The sequence below is a fragment of the Coturnix japonica genome, chromosome 1, assembly GCF_054131305.1.
Source record: "Coturnix japonica strain WE chromosome 1, WE-NBRP24, whole genome shotgun sequence".
NCBI classification, from domain to species: domain Eukaryota; kingdom Metazoa; phylum Chordata; class Aves; order Galliformes; family Phasianidae; genus Coturnix; species Coturnix japonica.
The window spans coordinates 1,822,321-1,835,897 of record NC_140663.1 but is presented as its reverse complement, the minus strand read 5'-3'; the positions used below and the strand labels follow the sequence as shown (position 1 = coordinate 1,835,897).

At 45.3% G+C, this 13,577-nt stretch overlaps 1 protein-coding gene across 3 annotated transcripts in view; it reads right to left on the bottom strand.

Moving 5' to 3' along the window:
• Positions 1-13,577, bottom strand: part of LOC107313179 (plexin-A4) — a 403,220-nt gene that overhangs the window by 374,011 nt on the left and 15,632 nt on the right. For all 3 annotated transcript variants that reach the window (XM_032449091.2, XM_015861239.3, XM_032449104.2), the window contains exon 2: positions 2,386-3,649. In XM_032449091.2, coding sequence (XP_032304982.2) covers positions 2,386-3,564 — 1,179 coding nt within the window. In that variant the 5' untranslated portion in view covers positions 3,565-3,649. The remainder of the gene's footprint in view (positions 1-2,385; positions 3,650-13,577) is intronic.

Sequence of the window (13,577 nt, the reverse complement as noted above, 5' to 3'; positions counted from 1 at the left end):
TGGACAGTGTGGTGAGCCCAACTCCAAGGTCCAAAAGAAAATATGTCAAGGAAGGGCTGGAGTGTATCTCCTAACAGTGTTTCTCTGCGTTATTCAGTGGGAGTTTCCCACAGCTTCTCTTTACCCATCTGCTCAATGAGTAACATACCAGCTGTATCTATATACACGCAGGATTTTGGCTGCTGGATGCAGGGCAGCAGATCTGAACTTCAAGCGCAGCCTTGATCATGGGCAGGTTAGGCTTCTATCCTGCACTAACAACGACCCATTTGATATCCAAATTTAAAAACAATAGTATTTAAAAGAAAAAAAGAAAAAAAACATAGGAAAAGCTTTATAATTGGTTTTATAGCTGCTCCAATCCACTTGTGAAAAGACAGAGTAGCAGTGCTGGTGGACTGCTGGCAAGCAGGACATCCATCAGCAACAGAGATGAGGCCCTCACGGACATATGTCCAGGCTCCAAAATACTTCACCGACCATCAAATATTTTCCAAGCTTAGCAGCTGGACTCTGCAGCCCTTACAGCAGCCAAGTCACTAATACCTCTTCCCTCGGGCAACACAGCTGATCTCAGGCAGGGCTTGCCAGCAGCTCTAAGTAGACTCATTAAAGGAGAGCACAGCCCACTTAGTTACACTTTTCAGACTCTTATTTTCTCTTCAAGGATCTCCGGGCTCTTTTTCCAGATGGGAAGCATTAGCATCTCTGATTCACAGTCACAAAGATGCTCTTAGAGTTTTCCCTGCTGTGCCACACAGACCACAATTTGTTGTCCTCTCCCCAGTCTCTGCAGTCCTGTCCCTCCAAATTTGCTCTAATATATCCCAGACTTATCCCAAGGGATAATGTTGGCCCTTTTTCCCCCTTTCTAAAGCCACAGAAGGCAGGTGATTGAGGGGTTTCAAAACTGTTGGTTTGAGAGGACCTGTGCTGCAAGCATTAGTATGGAGCACAAGCGGAGCAGATTTGCAAATACATGGAGGGGCTTAACAGCCTGGGAAAGTAACTCCAGTGGGAAACTCCAGCTTAAATCTAAAGGCAGCTTTTTGAATGTGCGGAGGCCTTGAGGCTAAACAAAATAAATAAATAAATAAATAAATAAAATCAAAGCCAGATTCAGGCACAGCCTTTCTCCCTGTGAGCCCATAGAGGGTTTGCTGCTGGCAGAGGTCTAGGCAGAAGGGATCCCACCAAACCAAAGGGTTTGTTCCTTTCCTCAACTTCAGTGTAGGACTGTGAAAGCAGTGCAAGGTCACACAATAATGCTGTGCTTGTGCAAAGGGAAAGTAGGACAGGGTAAGGCAGGATCAGTCTCCTTGCAATGATACTTCCATTCGCATTCCTCTAGTGTGTCCTTGTCCTGCAAAGGAACAACAGCAGGGATCCCCCAGCAAAGGATGCTTGAGTACAAAGGAAAGCATGAGCAATCCCATATCCTGAGCCCTGACTCTGCCATGAGATTATGGGGCAGGAAGACGCTCTGGTGCTTCTCCATATTCCCTTTGCTCAGACTTGAGCTTGCCTCTTACTTGAAAGAACTAATTAAGGATGGAAATCAAAGCCCAGAGGGGGAGCTATTACAGCAGCCGGGGTGCAGTGCCGACTATAATGCTGATTTCTGTGCATGGTATCAAAGCCAGCCACATATTGGCAGGGCTGAGGCAGATTTCTGCAATGACACTGTAGTGAACTGGTGGAATAAACTAAGAGAATTTCTTAAGACCATTTCTAGGTCAGGTAGACCAACCTCTTCCTCTGTCCTACCCTTAAATGTTGAAGAATTTAATCCCTGATCTGAAGCCAGGCCTTAATTTTTCAGCGCACAGACAGTGCAGAGCTGGCTAGAAGGAGGAAGACAAGGGACTTTGATGGTTAATGATCAGCGCTACTCAGCCCTAGAATAAATGAAGTACTGGCTTCACAAAGCTTCTGGAAAAATTCCTGCCCCAACTCCAGCCTAGGGAGATAAAATTCCACCATCAGACACAGAAATACTCATAAACAGTTGAGGTTATCTAAGTCTTATTTTGTTTTAGGACTGAGCCAATACTGCAGGAGAGAGTGTGATTTCACCCCTAATGAATTTCACTATGAAATAACAACAGCGGGACAATTATTCCTTCTTTCAAGGCCTCTTGGCTTATTCCATCAACAAACATAACATTCCTGGGAAGATCAGAAAGTGATACCTTCCTCAACTTGACCATGTGTAAACTGAGGTGTGGGCTGGTTAGATTAAATGGTGTTATGAGCCAGAGGAAAAGCGAAGACTGAGATAAGGCAGGTTGAGTTCCTCACTCCCTACTGCAGCCACTGAGGCACACTTTAAGCTCTGCAGGGATGTGAGGAGGTTAAATGTAGGTGCTTAAAGGCTAAACTTACCGCACTGCTACAGGGAATGTCTTTGACTTTGAGCCAGGCCAGATCTAATGTCCCCTCTCCCCTGTAGCAGGACTGCAGCCTGTCCTTGATGCGATCGTTGATTTCTTTCAGGACAAAGATGCAAAGAGCAGACTCATCCAAGGATTTCATCTTCCTTTTCTGCCCCTTGGAGAAGACTGTGAAGAGGATATCATCCTCAGGGCCAACACCCAAAGACCTTGCTAAAATGGCTCCAGCCTTGGACAAGTAGGCTGCCTGGAGCAACCGGTACTCCACCCCATTCTTCTCACATCCAATGGGCACCTCAACATAGGAGTTAAAAGCTGTGTCCTCTTTGCACAACCGGACCAACTTAGAGGTATAAACTTGTTCTTTCGTGGTGGAACCAGGTGGTGAGATCATCTCAGGCTGCAAAGTTAGGAAATAAACAAAGTTACCGCTGCTGAAGCCGTAGATGTAGTAGATATCAAAATCAGGGATGATAGTGAAGGTGTCTGAGGGGATTTTGATCATAGACGCCACAAACTCATCATGGAAAACATATGCAAACATCCCATCTGCCTCAGAGTTCTTGGTAAGCTTTCTGCTGGAAATAGTGGGGAAATACTCAGGTTTGCCATCCACAGCAGTGGCAATGAACAACTTGTCATCCATGTTGCTGTAAGAAACAATGACTCCAAAAACAGAGCCACTCTCATTCACGCCGGAGAGGTAATGCTCCTTCTTGTGGAAGGGTTCTCCCAGCTTGAAGAGGTCATCCAGCCTCAAAAGCTTACAGATGCCCTGGTAAAGACTCCCACAGGCTATCAATCGATTCTCCTTGTAGTCTATAAGGAGCATTTTGTTGATGTTGTTAGTGGGTGTCAAGGGTTCGTTGCAGGTTTGGACTATCCTGGGAGGATAACACTTGGGATTATCATCATCAGGACCGGTCTGGTGGGTCACCAGGACCTTCAGGTCACTGGAGAGTTTATAGATCCTGTTGACAGCTCCCAGGTAAATATGCCCAGTCCTTTCATCAACCACTAAGTGATTGAAGTTCCCCTCCATTTGGTCTCCAGTGAAGGTGATGAAGGGCCTCTTTGGGTGGGGAGGCTGCTGCCTCCCAAGAGGTGACACTGTAGCAGATAACAGGAGGTGAGAAACCAGGCAAGTCCACTTCCACATGGCTGGTGACATATTTAGAAAGGTTTGTATTCCCAAGGGAACAAGGACTGGAAGCTGTAAGTGTCTTCAAAACACCAATTCCCTGGCAGATTTTGTCCTACAAGCAAAAAGAAAAGAAAACAAAAGTATGTTACTATTGAGTATTTCTTCCTCCTCCCTCCTTCACAACCATGCCATCATCAGAGCATATTTAATTGCTAATCCTTCTTTTCTCGCCTCAGAGCTCTCTACTTAAAACCAGCACAAAGGGAGCCCTCCTGAAAGAGAAGATGCTGGTAGAAAGAGCAGAAATCACATAGCAGAATAATAAATCACTGCCCTTTTAACCTCTTCTGCACACACACGTGCCCCATGGTGCAGCACAAAAACTCACTGCAAGCCAGAATAGTGCAGAAACATCAAGCATTATTACTGTTTGCACTGCCAATTTTGACCCAACTGTGTATTTGTTAAGGCAGGCCAGGAGAAGGATTATTATCCTGCTCTTCCAGATGAGGGAATGAAGCCTAGAGAAGGTCAGGGACTTGCCTGCAGGGACAAGTCCAGATGGCTGCTAAGCTGCCTTGTGACTCTTCAAGTTTGCCAGGAAGAAACCAGCTCTGGTGTGACATTAACATCCTTTCAGGGAGAGGCTGGTCCAGAGCAGGACTGTTTGAACAAGCTCTCTGTGGCTTCCAAATCAAAGCTGCCTTGTGCCAGTCCAGCTTGAGGTACAGATGCAGGAGTTATGGTGTGCCAAACTTGGTGTGCATCAAGGGGCACACTGCCACGCACAAAGCAAACTGAGCACCAGTTTGTTTCCCTCATAGAATCACAGAACCATAGAATGGCTTGGGTTGGAGGGGACCTCAAGGATCATGAAGCTCCAACCCCCCTGCCACAGGCAGGGCCACCAAAGTCCACATTTAATACGAGACCAGGCTGCCCAGGGTCCCATCCAACCTGGCCCTGAACACTTCCAGGGATGGTGCATCCACAACCTCTCTGAGCAGCTGTTCCAGCACCTCACCACTCTTCTAGTAAAGAATTCCCTCCCTCAACTTAAAACCATTTTCCCTTGTCCTGTCATTACCTACCCTTTCAAGGAGTTGGCTTCCCTCCTGTTTTTAGGCTCCCTTTCGGTACTGGTAGGCTACATACATACATACTCCCATTCGAAGCATCTATCTGCTCCTTGTTCCTCTTACTTTTCAGGAGTCATTCTATACCAAGAGAAGCTTTCACAGAATCTTAGAATCACTAAAGTTGGAAAAGACCTCTGAAATCTCCAGATTAAACTATCAACTCATCCCCGCCATGCCCACTAACCATGTCCCTCAGTGCCACATCTACCCCTTCTCTAAACACCTCCAAGGATGGTGACTCCTTCAATTCCCTGGGCAGCCTGTGCCAATTCACTACTCTCTGTGAATACTTTTTTTCCTAATATCCAACTTGAACCTCCCCTGGCACAACTTGAGGCACACTTAAGATGGATTCCCATTGCCCTGTGTCTTGTCAGACAAGCTTTTTGCTGATTGCACAGCACTTATTACAGGAGGCCAGGCCAAGGCACACTGATCTTACCCCTCTCCTTCTTTAACATCCAGATCAGAATTTCACAACGTTCTTTTTTCCTTATTAAAAGTGAAACAACTCCAATCCCAGCTTCAAATATCCTTGTGATTCGAATGCACTTCTGCAGACCACCATCCCATCACTTCTTACAAAGTGCCTTTGCTGGAATGAGGGGTGTAATTTGCTGAGTAAAGGTGACGACAGCCAGCACTGTGCAAGGAGGAGGCAAGGGAAAAAGTGCTGCTTGCAGATCCCAGCGGGGAGGAATATGTGGCAGTGACACTGGGCTGGGATTCACAGCTTTTTCTGTGCCAGATGAACAGCAAAATTTACTACAAGGAATAACAAAAAAGAGGAAAAAAAAAAGTCTTCTTTTGACCTGTAAACTGATTAGATCTGATAGCAGAAAGGGTATGTCTGGGCTTCCAGAGCATCCACCACTTTTATGCCACCCCAAATCTTTCAGACTTCTCACAGCAGCCAGAATATCAAAGCAGCTGCATGATCCCCATTCCCTCCCTCTGCCCTCCCTACCACATCAGCCACAGGCGCTGGTTGGAGGACGGACAAAGGTCATTTTGCATTTACTTTAGGCATGTTTACTCTGTTCTGCTTTGCCTTTCTGGTCAAGCAAATATTTAATAAAATCAAGATCGTACCACAGAGTTGGCAAGACTGTCCTGTGAGTTAGTGAGGATTCACTCTGCAGGGATACACGGGCCGGTCACGTCGGCTTTTAATAACCTTTATTATGATAGATAGAGAGGCAATGGGATGAGCACTCCCTGCATAGGCATTCCCCTTTCAAAAAGAGGCCATCCTTGGGAGAGCAGCAGAAGAGGGAAGCTGTCCCTGTTTGAGTCCTGTGTTCAGAATCATCACGTGGTGACCCTGAACACCGGCGCCTGTCACTTCTGAGTTATGATCCATATTTCTAACAGATACCGCTTTCATCGGGCACTAGACAGATGTAGGAAGAAATTATTCTTTTGAAGCACAGAAAAGATATCTATTTTACTCCCGTATTTTACTATATTTTACTCCTCTTAGACCTACTGAGTCAGCACAGCTGCAGGACAGGGAAATGGGAACTGCTATTACCTATGCTGGATATTAGGAAACATTTATTCCCAGCAGGAGTCGTGAGGCATTGGAACAGGCTGCCCAGGGAGGTGGTGGAGTCACCATCCCTGGTGGTGTTCAAGAAAAGGGCAGATGTGGCACCGAGGGACATATTTTAGTGGGTTATTGGACTGGATGATCTTTGCCAACCTTAATAATTCTACATTTCTATAACCCCAAGACTGAAGAGGCACACAAAAGCCCCTCTTCTGCAACATGAGCTGTCAGCCCAAGGATTATACAGAGCCCCAGACCTGAGTTGTAACAGCAACAGGAGATGCCCCTTTAAAATAAGTGGTCAACACAACATAAGAGGAGATGCACTCCAGATGTGAAATCTTCAAGGACCAAGTAAATGGGAACTGTGACTGAGTTTGAGAAGTGTCTGTGACTTACAGAGGAAGGAGGGAAACGTTCCCGCGGGGAATGACAGCAAATTTGGTTTGGAAACTGGAGGGGCTCCAAGGGAAAACTCCAAGAAGGGTGGATGAGGTTGCACCCTTTGAAGCAGTCAAGGACACTTAAAAAACAGAACTTCATGGGATTAGATGTTCACCTGCAGTAGGAAGAGCCACCAAGCAAGCACAAATACAGACTGTGGAAGGAAGCAGGGAGCTTACCATCTTTACTCTGCAGGCTGAGTGATCCTAGGAGGTCTAGGTATCTCCCTGAATACTCTCCCTGTTCACTCATCTGCTCACACTGTCCTGCATCCTTCATCCCAGGGTCCCAATCAGTACTTGAGTCTCTCAGGATTAAAATTTCTGATTTGGCTTAATTATGAAATAACAGCAGAGGGCAGAGGCAGGGAGGATTGGATGTTTAGCTTGCAGAATAGAGCAGGGTTTGCATAACCCCTCAGAGAATGCACCAAGGAGAAAGGGTTTTATGCATGTCTTTTTATTATCCATGTCTGGACAGCTGGAGATCAGAGCAGTTGGGAAGACAAATACTGCAGTGCCATAGATATACACAGTCTTCTAAGCTGCAAGAGTCTAATTATATTACAAGAAAAATAAACAAAAGGCCAAACTGAGCAGGCAGTCAAGTCTGGGCTTAGGCTTTGGTCTGGGTATTTCCAAAAGAAGCCCAAACCACCTCCCAAAATTACCACGTTCCCTTGCTTTTCCCCTTGCTGACATGGCCAGCAGTGCCATGACCCAGTGTGCAGAGCTCCTGTGTGAACAGATCTACGTGGCTCCTGCCACATCTCTCTCTTTGCCAACACATTCAGGATCCCTGGAAAGGTCACACAGTTTCTATAGCCCCATGGGTGTGTGTTGGGTACATGATCCAATGATCCCAAAACTGCACAACATGCAGCTCCCAAGACTCTACAACATGCAGCTGTATGGGCCTTGGACAAGGAAAAAGCCTAAGAAGGATTTCTAGCTTCTTTTAACTGGAGACCAGCACAAATCCACCCCATTGCATTTACTGCTCCCCAGAGAGTGAAGATGGAGGACAACAGCATCTCCCTATTTGGTTCTCAAGCACACACCGCCCTCTTGACATCAAAGGTTGCAAACAGACTCAGATCACCAGGTTCCCTGCCATAACCACCTTCTGCAGCAGGGACACTGCAAGGTCAGCAGCAACATTTCACTAAGAGAGTTATCTGTGATAACCTGACTGCAGAGAGTTACAGAAGCAAACCTACTCTGTGTCCAGCTTCAGCCATGGCCTCAGAACAAAGCACACATTAGAAGGCAGCAAAAGCATGCTCAAAAACAGCACCAAGAGAGGAACAAATCTGCCACCTCCTCCTGCAGAGCATGCCTAACAAACACCACACCGGGGTCCCAGCATGTGGGCTCACATGGACCCCAATGGGTTATTCAATTGGGAACACCTAGTTAGGAGGAAGCCAGCAGCAACCAGGACTATTGGGCAATGTCAACAGCATGAGCGCTGTAGTTAATGAAGTCAAACATTAATCAGGCAGCACGTTCCTGTTTGCTTTTGCTTTGCTCAGGCATGGCTATTCATTTGCTGGGACACAGGAGGCCGTGCAGATGCTGACGAGGCAGACGTCCAGCAATAGAGCCAGCACACAGCAATTCAGCACCAAGTGCAGCTACACAATCCCTTTAATCTCAGCTAAAGATTTTTTCCTGACTTCCCTTAATAAATCCTGATTACCATTGATAGATGCTTTTCTCTGGGAGCCGACACGGCAAGAAAAACTCACACAGGCACATTGTCAACAGCTCCCCAACAAAGAGCAGCTTCTAACTTCAGCTAAATCCTCCCTCCCTGAACACACAACCTGTTTGATGCCTGACGGAAAGCAAAGGCAACTCAACTCTCTCTTTGAGGGCATCCAACACCTTTTCTTTTCTTTTTGGAGCTTGCCTCAATGAACAGATCCCAGCACAAGCTGCAGCTTGTCCCAAATAGAGAGATTAATTTCAGCAATGGGTTGTTTGCAAGGCACTTAAACAGCAGCAACAGAACACAGCCTTCACTCATCACACAGATTATTCTATTCAGGTACTCACGTGTTGCACATCACCTTGTTACCTGTGCATCTGACAGAATAGCATTAAAGGAAAGGATTAACATTTGCCATGAGTGGGACTTTCTTTCTTCCTGATTTCCCAACGGAGAAAACTGCACATGGATGCTATTTCTCTCTGCATTTCAGACTTAGTTTCCGACCAGCAAAAGCAGGTCAGATGTGTGTTCCCTTGTGCTTGGCATGGTGAGAGGAAAGGCTTGTAACATTCCTCCAGGAATTTGCTATATGGAGATTTGATGAAAGAACACATATGTGCAGTGTCACACAAACAAGAATGGAGTTCTGAGGTCATGGAAATAACCTACAAATCCAAAGAATGGGGTTAAACTCTTCCTTCTTGGGCAGATTCCCCAGTTTCCCCTCCACATTATCTCAAAGTCTCCTAAAATTCAGGACCATTTTTGTGGTCTTTTCCAATCAAAATGGTTCTAGGAAAACAATTCTGAGGCCAGATCTATTAAAATTATTCCTTAGCTGGGGAAATGTAAACCCCCGGACAAACAAACAGTTGTAGTAACAGCACGTGAGGCCATAAATTTCAAGTAAACAGTGTCACAGCACTGCCTGACATTGTTGCTCTTTGTACGAGGAATGTCTATATTAGATCATCCAGATCCAAAGCATAGAATCTCTATATTAGGCCAAACAGATCCAAAGCACAGAAAAAAAGAAAAAGAGCCTCTGAAGGATGCCCAAATAAAACCTTAATTTTTTTGTGGACCTAGTCTAGTATCAAATGCCAAAACCCCACTTTGGTCTTCCAACATCAAGAGCCTCTGACCTTGGGTTTCTTCCCACATCACCAGGCAGCTATTTTCTTGTTGGCTGAGGCTGTAGAACACAGTTTCTGTTGCACTGAATGCCAGTGGGTGGATGTTTTCCCCTGCTTTGCAATCTTACTAAGATCTGTGAGACACAATTCCTCTCTCTCAGGCTGAAGTTTTGTAATTAGCACTGTATAAATCCATTAAGAGCCAAATCTTGTAAGACAGAGACCATACTTCAACTGCCTCCTGAAAGCTTGGCACAAAGAGTAAATCCATATTCACAGTGACTTTGTGATCAGTGGCTATTTCACTCTCCAGATCTACATGAAACAACAGCAAGGATAAAACATGGGGCTTACAGGAAAAACAAAGCCTTTAGACCTTGATCTACAGCTTGTTGGAGCACCGAGATCTATATTTGCAGCTGGGGAAACCACTTGCAAAGAAGCCAGAAGAGAATCCTCAGTCTTCAAAGTCTGAGATTTTACTACATATTCAAAAGGCAGCTGGAGCAGAGCAGCCTGAGAAACAGAGGAAAAGCAACAGGGTGAGGAAAATCAGAGATGGTACCAGGGTGAAGGATGAAGTTTCATTCAATCCATTGCATTTACTGTGTAGAATCATAGAATCATAAACTATTCCAAGTTGGAAGGAGTCCACAAGGATCATTGAGTCCAACCCCTGTCTCCACACAAGAGCACCTGAAATCCCAACCCTATGTCTGAGAGTGGTATCCAAAGTTTGATGCTGTGATCACTTCCCTGGGAAGCCTGGGATGCCTGAGCACACTTTAGTGATCACTGTTTTCCTTTTCCAAAACCCTACAGTCATAAATAGGCTAAACACACAGCAGGAGCAGGAACAGACAGAAAATGTCATCAACAGCCCTTTATAACTGGGAGGGAACAGAGAAAGGAATGGTGATTTCTCTTCAGCGGCACAAGATTTTGAAGAACAGGCAAGAACACTCTCCCTTTATGCTTTATTCAGCTTTTTCCTCTCATTTTGTGGCAGATATCCAGACTGTTTTGGAGCATCAACTACGGGCCACTCATGGGGACAGTGGGAGGAAAGATCTGACACAGCAAATCCTCCAGCTTCTTCCCACGTGAAACGCTAAAGACAGTCAGATCAACTCATAGCCAGATCTTGAGTCCAACGCACACATTATCACTCATGGGAAGAGGCCATGCTGCCTGGCATTTGCTCTTCCAAACCTAAATGAGATCTTCAATTTTCTGCAACCATTAGCAATATTTTCATGGTATTTTCATGGTTTTTATGCATATAAAAGCAATTCTTTACTCTACTTTGCTTTTAACAGGTTGTCCAGGGAGGTGGTGGAGTTACTGACCCTGGAGGTGCTCAAGAAAAGGGTGGATGTGGCACTGAGGGACATAGTTTAATGGGGGACGGGATGGGTTGATGGTTAGACTGGATGGTATTAGTGGTCTTTTCCAACCTTAATGATGCTATGGTTCTATACTGAGGCTGTGTGAACACAGGCCTGATAAGCAGCGGCTTTGTGAGCATATTGTGGAGGATGGGGGGGAGAGGGGGGTTGGAAGCAGCAAAGAACACAAATGAAACCAGCAATCAGACACCCGTCCTTTAAGTCAGTACCACCACAGTCCAATGAATCCCCATTTTACAGGCTGGATGATCACAGCAATCACTTTCAGCAAAGAACCAATAGCACAACTGTTTCTCTCCCTTCTCCTCTTCCAAATAATAATAATAATTGTTATTATGTGAATGGTTACAACAAGTTTGCTCTTAGTTTTCTCTTCCAGTGACTTTGTCACTTTAAGTCAGAGGACAACCTAGCTGCTGCCAACACATACAAAAGCCAATGGGAAGTTATTCTTAGAGCCCTGCCCGGCTGTTGCTGCAGGATAACTATCATCAAATCATGCCTGACAGCCTCAGGATACTGCTGAGATAGAAAGGACACCTATGGCTGGGATCTGATCTAGACAAGAGACAGAACTGTGCTAATACAGGCAAAAAAGAAATAACTCATAATCACATGCTATGTTTGTTAACAGAAAGATTAGGAGAGAGCTGGTGTATACCCACACAACCAGCATTTGCAAGGAGAGACACAAATCCATCCTGCACAGCATACAGACATTTAGTTTAGCATGGAATTAAGCAATACCCAGTGCAGGGCACTGTGTACATGCATAATTACACCAAGCATTAACTGCAACAACTGCAGCTCAGGTTGCCTGACATGTTCCATAGCAGGGCTCAGTTTTAAGGTCCTCATTACTTTGACAGTCCTTAACTGCTCTGGAGATGATTTCCTCAGCTCAGTGTTGGCCTCAGGCTAACATCTATGGAGAAAGTTGCATTCAGAATGACACGGGCAATTGTGGGAACTAAATGAGGAGAAAAGTTTTTTGCAAGTTATTAATATTTGCATTTGTGTATGTTTGACCTTGGTTACATTCTTTCCACTGTTTTGATGAGAAGTTTCCTTACTTCGGAGCAGGTGATAATAACTGGGAGGGTATTGTCAAGAGCATCCTTTGGCCATGCTTCAAAGTGTCTGCATTTGACCAGGTTACAGCATCCAATAATCAGTGCATCACATATGAAGAATTGTCTCCCAGCATGGATCAGCCAACGCTTGGGCTATCACCATAGGATGAGTAAAACACACTCAGCATCAGGGATGAAGGGACTAAGCAGGTTTACCCATTTGCTGTGTCAGCTGGAGGCTGCATTGGCGCTAAGGAAACTCTTCTCTGTTTCCTGATGGAGTTACGCTGTAGCTCAGTTTAGTCAACCCAACAGGAGACCAACAGTAGAGCACACAAGGAAGGGAAGGCTGGAAGTGGAGGAGGAAGAGAAAAGTGGGTAGAGATAATTTAGTAGAACGGATATGAGCAGAGAGTGGGACATGTGGGAAGGCTGCAGATTTGTGAGTTCTGTAAGCACTAAAACATCCTCTCTTCATGAATAGCACATCGATCTCATAGCTCCTGGTTCCCATAAGATCGGCTTCCTCCAGCTACTGACTAAGGTCAAATAACTTATACAAGACTGAAGTTCTGGGGAGAAATTTCCATTTTTGGGTAGTGTGAGAGCTTGGAAAATTTGTATTATTTCTGTAAGAAACTTAAAGAGAAGGGAGAATGAAAAAAAAAAAGCAGGTAATTGCTGAACTCTATAAAGAGCAATCATAGAATCATAGAATTGTTTGAATTGGAAGGAACCCTTACAGATCACCTAGTCCAACACCCTGCAATTAATAGGGACATCTACAGATCAATCAAGTTGCTCAGAGCCCCATCCATCCTGACATTGGATTTGTCCAGGGATGGGACATCCACCGCATCACTGGGCAATCTGTTCCAGTGCCTCATCACCCTTATTGCAACCAAACCTCTTCCTTACATCCAATCTAAACATAAAACAAACTGAACCAAAGGAGAGTTATCCAGCACATTTCTGAGCCATTTTATGTACATTAAGGCTGAAGGAGCAAAGCTCCCCTTCCAATTCCCACCAACATTTAACACTAAGCCTACACTGAATTATCAAATAATGAGCCTTAACAGAACTAATGCAGTCCCCCCATATGTCACGCCAGCACATCACTCCTTGCCTTGAGCAACCCTCAGAGAAATACCACAACACTGCTTGCAGGGTTAACTAACAGCTCTTATCCAAACTAAGACCCATTTCCTAACTTTGGACGTGGTTTATGAGCAGTATCAGTGGCAGGTGGATGGCTGGACTAGGTGACCTCAGAGGTCTTTTCCAACCTTGGTGATTTTAAGATCCACCTAGAAACACCCCAGAGAGACAGAGGTCCAAGGTAGTGAAATCCAGCCCATCTCTTCATTCCCCAGCCATGTGCCACTGTGCCACAACTGCTACTCTGCAAAGCCATGTGTGCAGCACCAGGGCTACCTCCCTTCAAGCTGATTTTTTTCCATCGTTGTCTCCTAGGGTGCATGTTTTAGGAACACACACATACCCTAATGGCTCCAGAGCTGTAAATTCCCATCAGTCTTAAACTCATCCACTCTGTGAGCACTCTGCCA